At 38.2% G+C, this 21,342-nt stretch overlaps 1 protein-coding gene across 1 annotated transcript in view; it reads left to right on the forward strand.

Moving 5' to 3' along the window:
- The window catches only part of ITGA2 (integrin subunit alpha 2), a 74,756-nt gene that overhangs the window by 51,265 nt on the left and 2,149 nt on the right, over positions 1–21,342 (forward strand). The window contains exons 18-29 of the mRNA XM_087715484.1: positions 519–629; positions 3,845–3,924; positions 4,670–4,817; positions 5,552–5,644; positions 7,015–7,091; positions 7,650–7,733; positions 8,898–9,000; positions 9,365–9,475; positions 11,344–11,448; positions 11,835–11,948; positions 14,062–14,151; positions 19,985–20,101. Coding sequence (XP_087571610.1) covers positions 519–629; positions 3,845–3,924; positions 4,670–4,817; positions 5,552–5,644; positions 7,015–7,091; positions 7,650–7,733; positions 8,898–9,000; positions 9,365–9,475; positions 11,344–11,448; positions 11,835–11,948; positions 14,062–14,151; positions 19,985–20,101 — 1,233 coding nt within the window. The remainder of the gene's footprint in view (positions 1–518; positions 630–3,844; positions 3,925–4,669; positions 4,818–5,551; positions 5,645–7,014; positions 7,092–7,649; positions 7,734–8,897; positions 9,001–9,364; positions 9,476–11,343; positions 11,449–11,834; positions 11,949–14,061; positions 14,152–19,984; positions 20,102–21,342) is intronic.

Genomic DNA, 21,342 nt, shown 5'->3' on the forward strand with positions numbered 1-21,342 from the left:
TCAAGAATAAACTCAGCTATCCATGAAATGCTCATCAGAGTAAATGTGCTTTCTTTCACCTGGTGCTTAAAATTAAAGGTGTTGAGAAGCATTAGTTTGTTTGTTTATTTAGTTTGTCACTCATGGACAAGATAACAGGAATAAGAATAAACATGAATGAGAACAGGTTCTGACAGGCCAGGTTCATACGAGAGCAAATATTGCTTTGAGCCTCCCTTGTACTCTGGCACTGAGCTAACCTCCTAGGGGAGCAATTTCATCTGACTGGCTAGCTTGGCAGTTTTCCTTCCCAAAGTATTGGATATCAATTAAATAAATGCAAGCCAAGAAAGAGTTGCATCTTTAAAAAGAACTTTATTTGCAAACCTGTCCTATTGAAACGTCCAGAAGTGCCTCGCCAAGCAATATTTGAATGTTATCAGCCATTAATTACATACATTTAAATTAAGAAAGATCAAGCAAGCAAATCAAAGGTTTGGGTGGATATTTATGCTTTGTGTGCGCATTTATATTTATAGGCCCCTTCCGATGCTATCGACTCCCTTAACATACGCATTGATATTGGGCTCAAGAACCCCAACTCAAGTCCTGTTCTTGATAAAGAGTCTCCTACACGTCTTGTTTACAGCGTAAGTAAATTAATATGCTTTCTTTTTACGTGTTTTTAATAAAGTTGCTACATGGACAGGATGAATATTTCCATGGTTTCAGAAAACAAAGTGTGCCTGTAATATTACAATGTTATTGGTTTAACATATTGTGTGCCTGAGTATCAGCTCCATAATTAGAGCAAACAAAAATCAAATGTGTTGATAGTGGTAGTACTAATAATGTTGATTATTCAGATGATTTATATTCCACCTTTTATCCAGACGTTATCCATGCAACTTCCTCTAAGTTTGTAGCAAATATTTGCCTCCAAGGAGGGGTGAAAACTACAAACTTGAGATTCTTCCAAAACCACAAAAAAATGCTGAGCCAAAAAATATACATAGCTACCAATTCCAAGTTGCTATGGTATTCCAAGTTGCAATGTATAACTGTGAAAGTTGGACCATAAGAAAGGCTGAGTGCCAAAGAATTGAGGCCTTTGAACTCTGGTGCTGGAGAAGACTCCTGTGAGTCCCTTGGATTACAAAGCGATCAAACTGGTCAGTCCTGGAGGAGGTCAACCCTGACTGCTCTTTAGAAGGCCAGATCCTGAAGATGAAACTCAAACACTTTGGCCACTTAATGAGAAGGAAGGACTCACTGGAGAAGAGCCTAATGCTGGGAAAGACAGAAGGCAAAAGAAGAAGGGGATGACAAAGAATGAGGTGGCTGGATGGAATCACTGAAGCAGTTTAAATGGACTCCAGGGGATGGTAGAGGACAGGAAGGCTTAGAGGAACGTTGTCCATGGGGTCACGATGGTTGGGACACAACTTTGTAACTAACAGTAACATCAAATATCCCTACAACTAGCCTCTAAATTTAGTAGGGAATAGAGAAACTAGTTACTGAAGACTCTTATTTGCATTTATCAATAATTTAATTTAATTTCTAGACCAAACTATGCAACATCTTTTCCCAAGTGGGGCATAATAATACTACACGCAGTCCTCAGCTTATGATCCCAGTTGGGATCAGAACCTAAGCAGTTGTTAAATGAGTCTCACCTCATTTATGACCTTGTTTCTTACGGTAAATAAGTGATCTTAGAAATGTTAAACAAAAATTAAAAAAAAAACCTTTTCCTTTAATTAATTGATGTCAGAACATTTTGAAGAGGCATAATGTGGTATTTAATGAAGGGAATAGTGTGAGACTTTAAAACGCAACACATAAAATAAAAAGTTGCGGGAAGAATATTTGTAACATAATATTAATCCAAAGACTACTTGGATGAAGAGAGAAGGTTTTAAGAGGCTCCTGAAACATGGGTGGTGCATGTTCTGTAGAGTGGATAAAGAATTTTAAAAGCAACCTCTTGCATTACTGTGTCTGCAAGTTAGTTGACAAAATCTATTTATCTAGGTCTGAATCTGTTTTCTCTGTTGTGCATCATGTTATACAATACAATACAATAGCAGAGTTGGAAGATACCTTGGAGGTCTTCTAGTCCAACCCCCTGCCTAGGCAGGAAACCCTATACCGTTCCAGACAAATGGCTATCCTACATCTTCTTAAAGACTTCCAGTGTTGGGGCATTCACAACTTCTGGAGGCAAGTTGTTCCACTGATTAATTGTTCTAACTGTCAGAAAATTTCTCCTCAGTTCTAAGTTGCTTCTCTCCTTGATTAGTTTCCACCTATTGCTTCTTGTTCTACCCTCAGGTGCCTTGGAGAATATTTGACTCCCTCTTCTTTGTGGCAACTCCTGAGCTATTGGAACACTGCTATCATGTCTCCCCTAGTCCTTCTTTTCATTAAACTAGACATACCCAGTTCCTGCAACCGTTCTTCATATGTTTTAGTCTCCAGTTTCCTAATCATCTTTGTTGCTCTTCTCTGCACTCTTTCCAGAGTCTCCACATCTTTTCTACATTGTGGCAATGAAAACTGAATGCAGTATTCCAAATGTGGCCTTACCAAGGCATTATAAAGTGGTATTAACACTTAGCAATAGCAATAGCAGTAGACTTATATACCGCTTCATAGGCCTTTCAGGCCTCTCTAAGCGGTTTACAGAGAGTCAGCATATTGCCCCCAACAATCTGGGTCCTCATTTTACCCACCTCGGAAGGATGGAAGGCTGAGTCAACCCTGAGCCGGTGAGATTTGAACCGCTGACCTGCTGATCTAGCAGTAGCCTGCAGTGCTGCATTTAACCACTGCGCCACCTTGGCTCTTCACTTCACATGAAGTGAAGATCACTTCACATGATCTTGATTCTATCCCTCTGTTTATGTAGCCTAGAACTGTGTTGGCTTTTTTGGCAGCTGCTGCACACTGCTGGCTCATATTTAAACGGTTGTCCATTAGGACTCCAAGATCTCTCTCACAGTTACTACTATTGAGCAAGGTACTACTATTGAGCAAGGTACTACCTATACTGTACCTGTACATATCGTTTTTCTTGCCTAAATGTAGAACCTTACTCTTTTCACCATTGAATTTCATTTTATTAGATAGTGTCCAATGTTCAAGTTCCTTCTGTATCTTAATCCTATCTTCTGGAGTGTTGGCTATTCCTGCCAGCTTGGTGTCATCTGCAAGTTTGATGAGTTCCCCATTTATTTCCTCATCCAAATCATTGATGAAGATGTTGAAGAGTACTGGGCCTAAAACAGAGCCTTGGGGTACTCCAGTGCATACTTTCCTCCATGTAGATGCAGTTCCATTGAAGACTACACGTTAAGTGTAGTTGGTCAGCCACTTATGAATCCATCTGGTGGTGATGCTGTCTAACCCACATTCTTCTACTTTATCTAGTAGTAGGTTATGGTCTACTTTATCAAATGCCTTAATGAAGTCCAAGTAAACTATATCAACCGCATTCCTCTGGTCCACTTCTCATTTTATTAGTACAAAAAAATTCAAGATCTTTCCATCAGGAAGTTGCTCCAGTTTCATATCTTCATCATTGTTCTTTTTTCTGTAACTAGATATTCTGTAAATAAAAACAAGCAGATTCCTTTCCCATATTTATATATCTCACAGAATTTTCCTATTCTTTGTGCAGAAGTTAAATTTTGGAGTTATTTGTCTATAACACAGATTTTTATCCAGAAATATACCATACTTGTTCCAGTCATAAAAACCCAAATCAACAGATTAAATCTGTAATAAGAGAGATGTAGATACTGTATCTTCTTTGAACAAAGAAGTTGAAAAGCTTTGGGTTGCTTTTATATTTTTCTAGATACCATTTGTCAAAGATTGCGGTGAAGATGAAGTTTGCAAGACAGATCTCATTCTGGAAGTTGAACAGAAAAATATTGGGTAAGAAATGCTTTATTGCTATCGATTAATTCTGTTCCATAATAGAAAATGACCTGTCTGGTGTGAAAATAAATGAAGTAGATGTTTAGAAAGGATTAAGCTTTAAAAGAAGTCTATAAAAGTAAAGGTTCCCCTCGCACATATGTGATAGTCATTCCCGACTCTAGGGGGCGGTGCTCATCTCCATTTCAAAGCCGAAAAGCCAGCGCTGTCCAAAGACCTCACCATGGTCATGTGGCCAGCATGACTAAACGCCAAAGCCGCACGGAACGTTGTTACCTTCCCACCAAGGTGGTCCCTATTTTTCTACTTGCATTTTTACATGCTTTCGAACTGCTAGGTTGGCAGAAGCTGGGACAAGGTAATGGGAGCTCACTCCGTTATGCAATACTAGGGATTCGAATCGCTGAGCTGCCAACCTTTCTGATCCACAAGCTCAGCATCTTAGCCTCTGAGGCACCGCATCCCCTGAAGTCTGAGATAACTATAATTCATAGTGTTTTCTAGATGAGAATAAGTCTCCATTTCTGGAAGCATCAATGAACATCTTTGTCATCTGTGGATGTTAAAGCAAATGGATACATGGAACAAACGCGCTTTACAACATGGTAGCTTTTTAAAATTAAGCTGAAATTTAAAACAAGTAAAATAGGATGAAGGAAATAATGAGCAGCAGGGAAGGTGTCTGCAGAAATAGAACCTCTGGGGAACCAGGGACTCATTTTCATTTTTTTTCCTTCTCCAGGAACAACAAACCATATTTTCTTGTCACCAGTAAAAATAAAAGACTGACATTTGGTGTGAAATTGAAAAACATGAATGAAAATTCATACAACACCAGAATTCAAGTGGCTTTTTCTGAAAATTTGTTTTTTGCTTCATCTTTTTCAGTGGTATGTACAATCTCTATTCTTACTGCTGTGCTCGGTGCAAATAACACCAATTATTTTGTTAAAGAATAGTATCTTCTTTTAGACTTGTGCTGGCATATTGTGTATAAATAGGGAACAAATTCCACATTCAGGAGCAGTGATGATGTTGCCTAGTTGAGAAATGAAATGTTTACAAGCAAGTAACCAATCTCAGGGAGCATCAAGGATTTCATAATTGTATTTTTCTTCTTATAAGTTAGTGAATTAGAAAAATGTTCATTTGAGCTATTCCTGGATGTTAGTCTGAATTTAAAATATGTTTATCCTTTTTTGCGTTGGCAATAAAGTTTGCATGCCCCAATCAAGATCATCATTCTTAATTTACACTTTCTAAAAGAGGAAGACTACTTAGTATGTCTATAGAGGGGGAAAATGCAATCCTATCAAATTTAAGCCTTGGTATGTTTATTCTGAAATAAGCACTATTGAATTAGCTATATTTGTCCATAGCATTGACAGTTGTGATTCAGTACCAAGATAAAGTCAAAACTAAATCTGCTAACCCTACATTCAGGAAATAAGACAATAAACCGACTCACGTAGTTTCGGTAGATGAGCATGCTTGATATATGACTATATTAACTTCCTATTTTGTATTTGGAACATTGTTATTGAATCCCTCAAAATATATGAAAGTTTCATTGCACAGTGATCATGAATTTCATTCTAATAAAATATCTGCTTTTTATTGTTAGGTGGATGAAACTGAAGTTTCATGTCAGATGGCAGTTGTCCGTCATCTTGTTGTCTGCCAAATCAGCTATCCTGTTTTTAAAGCAAGGCAAGAGGTATCTAAATAAGACATGCTACAGGTTCAACATCAGATCAAAATATTTTAAATATGCAAAATAAAAGCAAAAAAGCAAAAGCATTATGTTCAGCAATGCAAAATATGTAGGATAAAAAAAAATTGAATTCTCAAGAACTCTTCATCAAACAAGGAAAGGAAAGTGGGGAATTGTGGGGTAAATTGTTTGTCATCCATATTCTTACCATGTTATAGTTTTAATTGGTCCATTAAAGTAGCATTTGGAGATGTGGATTAGGTGCATTAGTCTTCTGGAAGACAAGCATTCATTCGCAAAGACGTGGCCTTTCAGAAGATTGATATTCCCATGTGAAAAGCATCAACAACAGGAAGGCCTAGGCAGGTGTCTAGCCTCTCACATCTCAAGTAAAACTGGTCATAGTAGGCCGTGCCCCACAATAGGGCTGTGAGGGGAAGGATCTTACTCTTGACTACGTCGTCATCAGCTTTATCATTCATTTGTCACGTAGCTAGATTTCTGCGAAGGCAAGGAAGACATCACTTCAGCAGCAAAATGATTTTAGGCTGCCTTTTCAGTGGGTTAAGGAGAGAGGCAGCATAATAGGGATATATCTCTCTAAAATGGTTTTCAGGGGTACTTTTATGCTGCTGTAAGCAGAACATGAGTATGAATCCTTAGCAATCAGGGGTTCATCTAGGCATAATGTTAATAGAATAGAGGTATATTATATTTGCAGTTCAGTTCTGAATTGGTGCTTTTGGTATCCAGAGTAGCTGTGTAATCCTGGGAAAACATGCAGTTGCTTTAATTAGTTCCAAACATGTCATATTCATGTCCCTAGCAGTGAAGAGACTGGGCTTGTCGACCAGTAAGTCAACAGTTCAAGGCCAAGTACCACATGATCAGTTGAGCTCCTATTCTTGCCCCAATTCATGCCAAACTAGCAGTTTGAAAGCGAGCTCGAAATGCGAGTAGATAAACAGGTGCTACTTCAGTGGGAAGGTACAGTAACAGCATTCCTTGTGTCTTGGGTACAGTAATGCTGGGCATATGACTATGGAAGTGCCTTCGGACAATACTGGCTTCCTTGGCTAGGAAACAAAGATTAGGTTGTCCAGTTTAGAGTTGGACATGACTGGCGAGGAAAGCTTTGACAATACTGGCTTCCTTGGCTAGGAAACAAAGATTAGGTTGTCCAGTTTAGAGTTGGACATGACTGGCGAGGAAAGCTTTGCCTTTTTTATGCTTATCAAATATTTGTTTAAAGTGCTATACAGTAACACCCTTTTATGGAATATCTGATCTTATACTTTAAAGCAAATTGGATTACTAGTGATAATTGGCTTTCCCAATTTTAATGTTATTTTTCATCTTTGTTTTCTTCACAGGTATCCTTTGATCTTAATTTTGACTTCAGTTTGAAAACTCTTCAGAATGTGGCAGTATTATATTTTCAAGCCTTGAGGTACACTGTAAATTTCCTGCTACACTTCAAAACAATACTTGCAGCCAAATTCGTACTTCCTTAGTCTGAAATGCTATGTTCTTCAAGATATCCGTTTTCACAAACAAGTCATTAATCAAATAATAATAACTTCATAATAATGTTAATATAATCCTGAAGTTTTCAAAAAAGGTAAATTAGTTGCTAGGCCATCTTTAAAAGCTCATGAAAGTGTTCAGGCCAGAAGTTTTGCTTATTCCAAAAAGAATGTGCTTTATGATAACTTGCTATCTGAAGATACACAGTAGAACATATCCACTAGAACTGGAGGAAAACAAAGCTGCTTATTGTCAATTCCTTAGATTGGAAGAGTTTAAGGTGAATAGTATAAAAACCATGCAGATACATTGTACCCACTCTATCTCACATGTACAGATAAAATTTTAATTTGTGACTTCCTTCCTGGTGACTGAACTGTTCTTAGTCAAATTTCCTTTTAGCTTCCTGACATTATTTATGAATTTAGAGATCAGAACTTTGTAAATGTTTTCAAATATATTTTATTTTTTTACTGAACAGTGCAAGTCATGAAGAAGATTATACAAACAATCACGTGAACCTAACACTTCCACTTCGTTATGATGCAGAACTTCACTTAATGAGGTAATTCTAAATTGGCCTTGTGCTAATTCTATTGGCATTAATAGGTAAAGGTAAAGATTCCCCTCGCACACATGTGCTAGTTGTTCCTGACTCTAGGGGGCGGTGCTCATCTCCGTTTCAAAGCCAAAGAGCCAGCGCTGTCTGAAGATGTCTCTGTGGTCATGTGGCCGGCATGACTAAATGCCGAAGGCACACAGAATGCTGTTACCTACCCACCAAATGTGGTTCCTATTTTTGTACTTGCATTTTTACATGTTTTCAAACTGTTAGGTTTGGGGCATGTAAAAAGCTGGGACAATTAAGGGGAGCTCACTCCGTTATGCGGTGCTAGGTATTCGAACCTCCGAACTGCCGACCTTTCTGATCCACAAGCTCAGCATCTTAGTCACTGAGACACCGCATCCTTGGCATTAATAGACCCTAGCTAATCTGTGAGGTATTATGTTCTGTGCTGATTGGAGAATGCTGGTACGTGAAGTCCACACAGCTTAACATTGCCATGGTTGAGATACATTGTTCTAGAGATTTTAGTGTAGTGGTTAAGACATCAGGATAGAAACCAGATCACGAGTTCTAATCCCACTTTAGGTTAAAAGCCAGCTAGGTTACCTTGGGGCAGTCACTTTCTTTAATCCCTAAGAAGGAGGCAATAGCCAACCACTTCCAAAAATCCTGCCAAGAAAACTGGAAGGACTTGTCTGGGCAGTCCCCAAGATCAGGCACAATTGAAAGGGGGGAAAAATAGATTCTAACCCTAGATGAATTTAGGGGGCACAGCATTGTGACTCATCGTCCATTGCAAAAAATACCCTGTATGTGTAAAGATACAGATGTTTTTCTAGCATTCAAAGGATCCAGGAAAAAGAGGAATAGGGATGTGGAGAAGTGGGAGAACAATTTCAGATAAGCTGTCAGAATAGACAGTATCTGTCAGTTGTTGACATTCTGACAGAGACACAGATCATTGCAAACCTTCTTTGTAAATGTCGAGACATTCACAATAACAGATGCATAGCCATTGCTATAACACTACTTTTTAAAATTAAACAAAAATATATCTGGATTAAAACAATACTCTTCCAGATGTATTTCCAAACTTAGAGTTCCTTAATATTTTAAGGAAAACTATATCCTAAATATCTGCTCTGATTTATTTCTCTCCAGATTTACCAGTATGGACTTCTACGAAGTGTATTCTAATCTTAGTGTTTACACCGTGGTGAATAATTTTGATGAGATTGGACCGGTATTTAATTTTTCAGTTAAGGTCAGTGAACATTTCCAAGTATCTTTTAAATATATAAAGACAATCATCTGTTCACAAGTCATGGTAAACTAAAACACGCCTTGCTTTCAGTTTAGCATGGTGATGAAACTTACCTCTAGTGGTTTAGAGATAAAAATCATATGAAATTAGCTACCACAGGAAGCTTTGGTTCTCCAAACCGCTTTGCTTCTAGATAGGGTGCCCCACAATCTAAACAACTCAAAGTGTGCATCTATTTCATGATTGTAAATGTGCCAGCCTGTCTTTCTTTCTGGCATTAATTAAGAGAAAATGATAGTTACAATGTAGGCTATTTACTATTGGAATTAAGCCCGGTATTCTTAATCCCTCTCTTGCTTTCCAGGTCACAAGAGGAAGTAATCCAATCAATGCGGCAACTTTAAAAATTCATATCCCTAATAAAACTAAGGAGAATAACCCTTTGATGTATGTGACGGCTGTGCACACCAGTCAGGTGAAACAATGGTCTATTTTAAATATAAGACAATAACGAAGATGATACAAAGCTCAATGTCTATGGAAGTCATAATTGTCCCAAAGGTGCTTTTTCAAGAGGCAACTGGACTTTCTTGTTTTCTTTGAAGACGTTTCGCTTCTTATCCAAGAACCTTCTTTAGCTCTGACTGGATGGTGGGGAAGTTTCTAATTCGCCCCACCCGAGTGTTGAGTGTTGAATGAAAGTTGTGTTTTTACTGTTTATTTTATTCACATATAGTTTATGTCTTTGTATTGCACCCCCCTTTTCCTATGAATGTAAGCTGCCCTGAGTCCCCTCAGGGAAAAGGGCGGCCTATAAATCCCAAATAAATGAAATGGAAAAAAAATGGAAGGATTTATATCCCTCACAGATAGCTAGTCATTTGTATTCTTTTAGATAGTGGTTGAGGCTAGCTGTCTGCAAGGAATATAAATCCTTCCATTCCCCACCATTCAGTCAGAGCTGAAGAAACTTCTTGGATGAGAAGCAAAATGTCTTCAAAGAAAAACAAGAAAATCCAGTTGCCTCCTGAAAGGACACTTTGGGATACAAAGCTACCCTGTTTCCCTGAAAATAAGACCTCCCTGGATAATAAGCCCAATCAGGCTTTTGAGCGCATACGCTAAAATAAGCCCTCCCTGAAAATATTGCAACACAGCAGCAGCCATGAAGTGACCACGCTCGCCACCCCCTGCACCTCAAAAATAATAAGACCTCCCCAAAAATAAGGCTAAGGACTTATTTTGGGGGGGTCAAAAGAAAGACCCTATCTTATTTTCGTGGAAACAAGGTAACTAATATAGAAACTTCACTGATAATGATGAGCCTGTGATTTAAGCCTGTGAAGAGTGGATGTATGGACCTGATTAATATTGCAATTTAGAGATAGATAGATAGATAGATGATAGATAGATAGATAGATAGATAGATAGATAGATAGATAGATAGATAGATAGAGATAGAGAGATAGAGATAGATATATAGATATACACACACATACACACACACATACATACATATTCGGTACCATGTAAAATGCATAAGATTGCATTGCGTGAGAGGTCTTGTAATGAATTGTTCCTTCTCTCCTGCTTTTGTGAGCATCTACAGATGTTCTTGGATCAATATTAGTATAGATGACAAAAGTAGTTATAGGATCCAATCTGGGTCAGTCAATGGGAACAGAGATTTAGCCTTGTGAGGTTTTGGATGTAATTATTCTGGTCCGAAAGGTCAGAAGACTAAACCTCTAGTCCTAGTGACCAGCCCACGTTGGATCCTGCAGCATTATCCTGGATACATATATTCACTATCATTCATGTTTTTGAATCCTATGGTGGGCAATTCAATTCTTCTTCAAATAAATTTCAGAATAAATTTACTAATCTTTTATCTTCAGATCCTGGATTCTAATTTGGTGCTTAACTAGACCATTTTGACTTTATATATAAAATTGCATTGATTTGCAGTTGTGCACTTGCTGTAATCTGAAGCCAAATGTAAAAGTATAGTTGTAGAGCCAAAAACATTTAAAAACGGCAATAAGGGAATAAAGATGCAGAATAGCCCCTCATTTTAAAGAACAAAATCAGAATCTATAGGAATTTTTGGCTACAATAAACCCTAGTCCTGTTTCTTGAAATTGTAGAAATCTTCTTTGTTCTGGAGTGCTTGTTTTTCTCATCTTTTTTCAGAATACCAAAATATAATATAGCCTCAGTGTTTGTCTAATTCATTCTATATTTGTTATATACTAAGGCTACTCTACTGAGCAATAGCAGTGGACATTAAAGTAACAACTGCGTATTTCATGTGTATTTTATATTATTACATTCTCTTTATAGGGCAGTGACATCAACTGTCACGGACTCATCAATCCACATAAAATTGGATCACAAAGCTATGCTGCATCATTTCGGAAAGAAAGCTTCAAAGATTTGAAAGAATTGGTGAGTTAAATGCATAGCTCCAATATCAAGATCTAAGTTCTTATGAATTGCTCCGGAATAGCAATCACAATTGACAATGTAGAAGTTCCCCTCTTGTTATGATTCCCAGCTAATTCTTCCATCCCCTGTATGAGCAGGCCGTAATGGGGTTGCTACAATTGTCCAATGTCCACCTCAACAGGAAAGTCGATTAACTGAATTTCAGGGTCTTGGGATTTAAGCCATAAAATGGGAAAAATCTGATGGTAGCAGTCTAAATGTAGCTACACACATAAGAAAAAGAAGGCTCTAAATGGAAGCTGAGGTTGGGTGAAGAGAAATGTGAAGTACATTATTTTTATATTATCATATTTTAAAATAATAAATGATGTTTTCTTATCTTTAAGAACTGCAAGAACGTTAGATGTAATACGATCACGTGCATGTTAAAAGATATATCCCTGAAACCTGAAAATTACGTTAATATTTCGACTAGAATCTGGAATGGGACATTTGCAACTGTAAGTAGTATATGAGTTTTATTCTGTTACCAACCTCTGGATATTTAAGAAATTGAAAAAAAACCACCACTCTCTTTCCTTTTAGTTTACAAAATATAGGAAAGGCACATTATAAGTTATTGAAATAAAATGCAAGACATAAGGTTCAACTTTATAAGGAAAACGCAGACTGCAATTTCGCTTTATTTTTTTAGTTTTCCTAAGTAATTATGAAACTTGCAAAATGGAAAGTACAAAAAAAGGCAATTAATTTTTCTTCCTACTTCTTATTTACTGTAATTCCTATAGTAAAATTTTTATAAGGGGAAAAAACAATCCTATTGGTACCAAATTCTTTAAAAATGAACATGTCTATGTGGGGGTGACTTCAGAGGTGAGTAGATAAGAGGATTTGAACTGCCCAGGCTTATCTGTATTTGGTTACTTGTAGATAAAAGTAGAAAAACATCCGTGTGTTACATTTACGATTAGATTTATTTGGCTTGTGCAATCCTTCCAAAGAAATACTTAAGTATGCCTGGGAGTGGCTATGGATCACTTCATTAAGAATGATTAAAGTGGCCATGCTGTTCTCTGGCACATGGGCTGCTTCAGAATCATCCCCTAGTCACCTTTGCATGGAGGTGCATGATGTTACACCCCTTAAAAGAATTGCCTCTGCAGATGCTCATATTCAAAAATAGCTAAGGGGCAGTTTCGGCACAGCTGCATCTGTTTGGGAAAAGGCACAGCAGCTTTAATTGTTCCAAAGTAATTTCCCAACAAACTCTCAAACATTCCAAAGACACCTTTCAAAAGATTTGCACAATAGGCTTTATGAATGGTTAGAGATAAGAGGTAGAAATTAGATGACGAAAGATTATTGCTATGTATGAATTAAATATAAAGATGGTTAATAATTATAAACATGCTAATATAATTAACAGAATTACAAATAAGCCAATATTAAGAGAAATTATTTAGTAGTAGTAGTAGTAGTAGTAGTAGTAGTAGTAGTAGTAGTAGTGGTGGTGGTGGTGGTGGTGGTGGTGGTGGTGGTGGTGGTGGTGGTGGTGGTGGTGGTGGTAGTATATGTGTTAATATTTATTTTTGTTCTTTCTTTGCTTTTTTGGAAATAATATTCCCTGACAATACACTGTATTCAAAAAGTTTATGAATAAAAAGAAAAAAAAAACCAAAAGGTGTGCACAATCCTAATACTGAAGAAATAGGGACCTAGTCACACATGAAGCAGGATGGGACACTAGCGTGTAGTCTTGGTTTCCAGGTTTTTATTACAGACTAAAGGTCTGTAATAGGGAAGAGAACTTACCTAACAGACACTCTAGGAATACAACGTTAACAATTTAGAGATAAGGATTCTGGCCCAGCTCCTAAGTAGTTATTTATTTAAATGTAATAAAATAATTGCAATCCATTTCAAGATGGCCAGATCGCAATGAAACAGTGTCCCTACAAGCTTGATCTTTGCCCAGTTGCTGAAATTCTTTGTTTCATAGCTTTTAAAAGTTTTGAAACCTGCTCCATATTATATAAGGCCATCCTAAGTGCACTCTATTTCCCTTTCTACTATATATATCACAGTTAGGCAAAGAAAAAAGTTAACAGTTTTTCCTTACTGAGACACAATTTTGGAGTTGGTGGTTATGAAACAAGAAGAATGGGGATTTAAAATGCAACAGTATGCATACCTGTCCAAACATCAGACCTATTGAAATTAATGGGGTTGCAGTTTTAAATACATGAACAATATGATAAAGAACATAAATGGGCTTAATATTGATTTAGTCCTGTGCATATTTATTCAGCAGGAATTTAATTGAGAGGATGCTGAAAATTTCATCTTAGCAACAATCTTTCGTTAAAACTATGAAAGATATTTGTGAGCAAGAAGATATTCTAAATGACAAACTGTTTTAAATGCACTTAAGACCTTAAATCAAGGGTGTCCATCCTTAGCAACTTGGAGAAATCTGGGAATCAACATCCACAAGCCTTAAAGTTGTTAAGGTTGAACACTCTTGCCTTAAATACTTTATATATTTGATGAAATGTAATTTTTTTAATGTAAGATGTGAAGTACTGTATATAAAAATGTATTTTTCTGTTGCAGTCGGCCTTTCAGAAAATAGTATTATCTGCAAGCGCCGAAATTGACACCCAAGATTCCGAGTTGTTTATAACAGGAGAAAGCACTTTATCTGTGAGTATGGCTTTATGTTTCTAGGGTTATTCTGCTACATTTCTTTTAAAAGTTTTAATGCTAAAAGGCTGCAGCAGAGAATCATCCGGTTAGACAACTTAATCCCAGCCTACCCTTAGGTGAAACTAATTTGTGCTGGAACAGGGAGGGTTTCATTGAATTGCTTTTCTGTGTTGTATGAATCCATCCTTTTAACCCTAATGCTTGGCAACCATGGTTTTGAAATTGCTCAAATTATTTTCTTTCTTTTTATAGTAATTTTATTAAAAGTTACAGTTAAAAAGATAAAACCTAATGCAAACTAAAAGAATAAAAAAAGAAGTCCTTAAAAAGTACTTAAAGGAAACAGAAAGAAAATTAGAAAATAAAAAATAAGAATATAATAAAGAAAACAATATTTAAAAAATAGCAATAGCATTTAGACTTATATACCACTTCACAGTGCTTTACAGACCCCTCTAAGCCATTTACAGAGTCAGCATATTGCCCCCAGCAATCTGGGTCCTCATTTTACCGACCTTAGAAGGATGGAAGGATGAGTCAACCTTGAGCCTGCTGAGATTCAAACTAAAAACAATAGGCAATGATATAGAAGCATAAACAACAATAAGCAGAAAATTAATTAAAAATATCCCATTGAGCATTAGTGTTGAATACATATTACGTTAAAGCATCAGGAAGAATAAAATAATATTTGCTTAATCACAGAAAAATTCTAAAATAGGAGATTTACACACCTCACGCCCTTTAGGAAAATACCACACCTGCTTTTGGAACAGATCTGGCAAGGGAGAAATAGGGAATTATAGGGAAAAAGAGGTGGGGGAGCCATTTTCAACTTCCTGTTTATCATTAAAAGTCATTGTATGGAAGAGCAGAAGAAAAAAAGTGAAAAAAATAATCTTGTTTTAAACTGTTTCACTGTTCCAAGTACCTTTGCTGACAAACAGAATTCACTTTATTTAATTAAATTTACTCCTGTATCTTGGTTGCTTGGAATCTGAGCCTGTATCTTTCCATAAAATACATTAACTGGTGCCCTCCTGTGGAGATTAGTGATGTTACATATGGCAGATCTTATAAAGTATCCAATATGGTAGGTTTTTGCTACAGTGTATTTCCTTCATATTTCTCTATTAAGATTATTATTAATTGTCGCAGATAATGGACAGGAAGTCCTCTTTCACACAATACTGGAATACTGGAATCCTGTGAGAAATAGCTAGTTTAATTGGTACATTCATACAGATTTCCTAATGGTAGATATTCACAGGACACTCATGGGAAATATCTAATTGGTTTTACTTTCAACTTGGCATTGTAGTCATTTTAATGGTCTGCTCCACAGTCAGACCTTTTTGGACTTTGCTTTAACGCTTAGTCTTTCCATTAAACTATCTACAGTTTTCTTACTTGTTTTGGGGGACAGGATTCTTTTCAAGAGAATAAAACAGTATTAAAAATCCCACCAATACATGAAACTGTTGTTCCAAGGATTCCTATCACCGGTAGGATTTGTACTCAGACCCAGTTTCTCTGGGGACAGTAATTTAAAGCAGGGATTTCTGGGAGTTGAAGTCGATAAGTCTTAAAGTTGCCATCCCTGATTTAAAGCAGTCTTTAAATTAAGAGCAGAAAATATTCTGATTTGTTTAATGCGAATGCATTTGGTGCCTCCTTTCAAAGCTCTTTTTGAAGTTTCCTCAAGGAGGGGAAAAAATAGTTCTTGCATATTGTGGCCTCACTCACTTCAATGTTAAAATGTTATAAATTTGATGGAAGCATATTGATATACAGTAGATAGATGTACTACTGATGGAACTGTTCTCCATCTGACTAGGAAAAAAAGTGCACTGAGACAGGGGGCATTGATTTCATTTTGGTAAGGAACTGGGCCATGGGGTTTAGCAGAGATCCCAGGATTTCTCTGAACAAAAAAAGCTGCCTCATACTTGCTAGAACCAACAAAAGACTCAAGGAAGGCTTCAGATATGGCACTCTTGATGCACCCGATTCCTGATATCAGTTGTCAACTCTGAAGCGAACCTGGCTGAAGCCATCTTGTCCTCCTTCATAGTTGCCACGAATTCTGAGAGGGGAAAAGGAGGGGGAATAGAAAGGCTGGTTAAATAGTCAAAACAAAAAAGTTTCCTTGTGGGAACCAAGGTCATCCCAACAGGTGGCAGTTGAAGGAGGAGAGGAGTGACCAAGCAACCTGCCAGCTACTTTCATTGACCAGTGACATCTGGGGAAGGGAAATATTGGCTCTTTTAATTAGGGGGAAACATGGAAACTTTCAGAGTTGGTTTTCACTAGCCATGCCAATTTGATGTATCCAATAAACATATTCTTTGAGGAATCTACCTGCCTCAGAGTTCTGCTTTTAGCGGATACATTATTTGGAACGCTGACATCAGGACTTTCAGCTGTGCTTCCTCAGCTGACAGACTGCTCATCTGGGAGCTCAATTGTACCCATCGCCAAATTTCTACCCTCACTTGCTCTCAATCCTGACAAGACGGAATGGCTTGTGTTTTTCCCTTCCAATAATTGGCCATGTATTCCAACTCTCAGGCTGGGGGGTGAAATTATACGCCTGTTAGATCGGCGGCAGGAAAGACGAAGAGGCGTCTGAGGTAACCTTCAAGTTTATTACAGGCAAGAACGTACAGAACAGAAACTGTGAGTAGACTGGCACTTCTCCTCCATCTGACAGCCTTTTATACTGAGCTGTCAGACGGACGAGCCTGGCTGCTGCCGAGCTGTCATTTGTAAGTCCGAGGACTTACGAGGCTACAACAACGCCCCTCAGACAGGGTCCGCAATTTGGGGGTCCTCCTGGATCCACAGCTGACTTTAGATCATCATTTGTCCACTGTGACCAGGGGGGCATTTGCCCAGGTCCGCCTGGTGCACCAATTGCATCCCTACCTGAACTGGGAGGCTCTTACAACAGTCACTCACGCCCTTGTGACCTCAAGACTGGACTACTGCAATGCGCTCTACATGGGGCAGCCCTTGAAGAGTGTTCGGAGACTTCAGCTTGTCCAGAATGCAGCCGCGCGAGCGATTGTGGGTGCACCTCGGTACACCCATGTTACATCTATCCTCCGCGAGCTGCACTGGCTGCCTATTGGTCTCCGGATACGCTTCAAGGTGCTAGTTGTCACTTATAAAGCCATACATGGTATTGGACCTGGGTACTTGAGAGACCGCTTCCTGCCAATTACCTCCCAAAGACCTATTAGATCCCACAGACTAAGCCTCCTCCGAATTCCATCTGCTGGCCAATGCCGATTGTCGACCACCTGGAGGAGGGCCTTCTCTGTGGCTGCTCCGGCCCTCTGGAACGATCTCCCCGTGGAGATTCGGACCCACCCTACCCTTCAAGCTTTCCGTAAAGCCATTAAGACCTGGCTGTTCCGGCAGGCCTGGGGCTGCTGAGTCCCATCCCCACTCGAATTGGTGTGTTTGTTGAGACCTTTTAAACTGGTTCTGTATTGTTGTTTGTCTTTGTTCTTCCTTTTGTATTGTTCCCCTTCCAGTTTTGTTAGCCGCCCTGAGTCCCTTCGGGAATGGGGCGGCATACAAGTTGAATCAAACCAAACCAAACTTGTTGCTGCTGCATTCAGTGATCCGTTTTCAGCTTTGTGTTCTTGTGCATCAGCAGTAACAGCAATGCTTAAGAGGAAAAAAGAAACATAATTGCTGGCTTAAATAGCTTGGTTTACGATCCACTTTGTGACAAAGATGGTTTATACTGGAGCTTCTTGCTTTGTCATTGATTCCTATTTTCAGCTGAAATGAATTTCTGGGAACTTCTTCTAGGGCCTTTCTTCCTTTGTGGTGAATTGTTTCTTGTTCTCTACCATTTGCTGACCTGTTGAAGGTTGTGACCTTTTGTTTATTTATTTATTTTAGTTTTCCTTATGCCTGTTTTCCCTGTTATTCTGGAAGTCTTTTGATGAGTTGGGGCGTTATAAATGCTTTTTGTCTTTGCCTTTTGCAGTTGGTAGCTTACTGGCAGATCTGAGTTATTTCTTCCAAACTTTCTTCTTTGACTTTACACTTGTCTGTTAGATTGCATTTCTCTTTCTAAAATGGTCTTTTCAAAACAGATCATTATAGTTAAAGAGGACTGCAGCACCTAGTGTGATTCCATGAAAACAGTTCTGCAAAAGCAAGTCATAGGAATACATACTACCCTAGAGGGCATTTCTGAAGCCAATGTCGTTTTTAAACACGTATTTATAATCAGCTTCATTTATAGCACTAGCACTTAGACTTATATACTGCTTCACAGTGCTTTCCAACCCTCTCTAAGCTGTTTATAGGGTCAGCATATTGCCCCCAACAATCTGGGTCCTCATTTTACCCATCAGAAAGATAGACGGCTGAGTCAATCTTGAGCCCGGTGAGATTTGAACTGCCAAATTGCAGGTAGCCGGCAGCCAGCAGAAGTGGCCTGCAGTACTGCATTCTAACCACTGCACCATTGTGGCTCATTCATGGAAAATTTTAGGTTTTAGAGAAGGAAGGAAATGAAAGAGGAGGACAAAGTCTATGTTCACCATGCCATGCTTACTTGCTTAGTTCAGATATTTTGGCTTTTGGGAAAAATGACTATCTGAAAAATTGAACTGAAAGAGAAGGAATCCTGCAGAGTTCAATCTGTCTTCTCTGTGTTTCCACAAATAAGGACAGACATGTATTGATTCAAATGTAACTCTAAGCAGTTAACAGTAGGAATGTTTACATGATCTGTATTTGCCTAAATCCCGCTCACATTTGGAGGATGAGGATGAGGATGATTGTTAAGAGTAGAATCTAAATCAGCAAAATCGTTTATGGTATTTTTGCAATATTTTTCCAAGAAATTGCTAAGAAATCTTTAAAAATTAGACTGAGTAATTCTTTGACAGATGCTCCAGAATACATAGAGACTCATCCAAAGGCATCTCTTCAAACAGTTACAACAGCTTGTCTTTTTCCAGGTTCATAGAGGTGCTGCAGAAGTTTCTCTGACTGTGCAAGTGAAAGCATAAGCTCTTCATTTCATTAAAAACATGTATTTAGAAGTAAATGTAGTATTCATCTCAATAGCTCTTGGCTACTTACAAAAACGTTGTAATATTAATTTCTCCAAATAGGATGTTTTTTTTTTGCATTTTAACTTAAGTAATGAGCTTGCAAATGTGCTATTTCTTTGTTGCTGTTGTTTTAGAATGAGGTTTTAACATATTTTTTTAAATGGGATATTGCACGGTCAACATTCTGAAATTCCTAGCTCTAGAATGAAAATGTAGCTGAACACTGAGACAAGAAATGAGTGGATTTGCTCATTCCCACGCAGTTTAATGTGACCACAGTAATTAATGTCCTATTAGCTAATATTTAAAGAATATGTGCAATCTTTTTTTTATGAAAAGGACCACTTTCATCTTTGAAATACGATGTGTTAGATTTCAATGTAATGTGACTTCACATGTATACTGTTTTTCTTTAATTTCTCTGTAAAAATAGGATAAGTTAAGTACATTGACATATAGTGGAAATACACCAAGAGGAGGAGAAGTGGGATAGAAGAAAGATGGGTAGAGAGGGCGGGAGAGAGGATGGGAGGGAGGGTGAGAAGGAAGGGAGGCAGTGGATCGGGAGAGAGGAGTGGTAGAGGGGGAGGGGAAGTAGGGTAGAGGGGGATGATGGAGGGAAGATAGAAAGTTGGAGGGGGGTGGAAGAAAGAGGTGTACAGAGAGTGGAAGAGGTATATTGGGTTTCTATTTTTTGGGGTATCGTTAATATCTTTGAAATAACTGTTTTGTTTTGTTTTTAGATTCCAATTACAATAATCAAATCTGATGAGGAAGCAGAAATACCCATTGGAATTATAATAGCAAGTGTCCTTATCGGTCTTCTCTTGCTAATAATTCTTACTGCTGTTTTATGGAAAGTAAGTAAAGGTTTAGAAACGTAAAAGTTAATTAAACGAAAGATTACTTCCTATATTGTTGAAAGTATTACTTAAAGATATGGGAACCTCTGTCCTCTGATTAAATTTATATTTACTGAGAAAGAAAGTGAGACTAGTATAGATCTATTTCAAGCTATCTAGCTCTCGACAGACAGATCTATACTAGTCTCACTTTCTTCCTTTGTCTATATATTTAAATTTAACACGAAATAGTTTGTCATGAAAGCAACTGACTGTGAAGGCTCCTGGAATGGGGCTGAAAGTTGAAAGCGGAAGCAGTATGCTCCATCCCATAGTTGGGCAGACCAAGTTGCCCTGATAAAAAACACTGAGTCTTTTGGGGCTATCTGTAGTTCTTCTGTCCCTAGCATTCTCACATCTTACAGTTATTAATGTTGGCACACAATTTGATAGCGCTTTTGAATGGAAGTGTAAGGATACGTTTAAGAAAATGAAAGAATTCCCTTTCCAAATGCTACCTTTTAAGGAAAAATATCTGATAAAGGGAGGTTCTACAATGAGAGTGATACATAAACACACACACACCACACACAAACACTTTCTATCACAGGCCCATCCATGTGGGCTAAGACACCGAGTAACATTACCTTGTCCAACTTCACTAACAATCATGTAAAAATTTTGAATAAAGCGTCCTATTGAAATAAATATTTTGAGTTTTCAAAAATAACTTTTAAGTGGTGAGAATTAATAATGTCAGAATCTGTAGAGATTCTCAGTCATCCAAGTCATGGTTGTTCCAAAGGTGCTTTTTCAGGAGGCAACTGGATTTTCTTGGTTTTTGTTTGAAGACGTTTTGCTTGCATTCCAAGAAACTTTTTTCAGCTCTGTCAGGATAGTGGGGTGTTGTGGCCCAGCAGGAGCTGTTGGAGCTGCCGAAGGACTTTGATAGCGAGGACCCCTATGAGTCTGCTATGGAAGATGTGGAGGACCCTGGGCAGGGTTCAGACTCAGAGCAGGGACCAGAGAGGCTGGTTGGCCACCAGGAGGCGCCTGAGGTATGGAGCAGTGGGGAAGATCAAAGGGAGTTTGCCCTGACACCAGGCAATGAAGGGCGGAGAAACGGAGGCAGCAGTTACAGAAACAGACTCATAAGAGATAATCAAGCCCAGGTGGTTGTGGGTTGGCCCCTCCCAAGAGAGTGTATACGAAGAGACTTTGAGAGTAGTCCTTTTGCAGGACACAACCGTTCATAACAA

This window comes from Thamnophis sirtalis, unplaced genomic scaffold, assembly GCF_051295495.1.
Source record: "Thamnophis sirtalis isolate CommonGarterSnake01/CBP01778 unplaced genomic scaffold, rThaSir2_p1.2 scaffold_5, whole genome shotgun sequence".
NCBI classification, from domain to species: domain Eukaryota; kingdom Metazoa; phylum Chordata; class Lepidosauria; order Squamata; family Natricidae; genus Thamnophis; species Thamnophis sirtalis.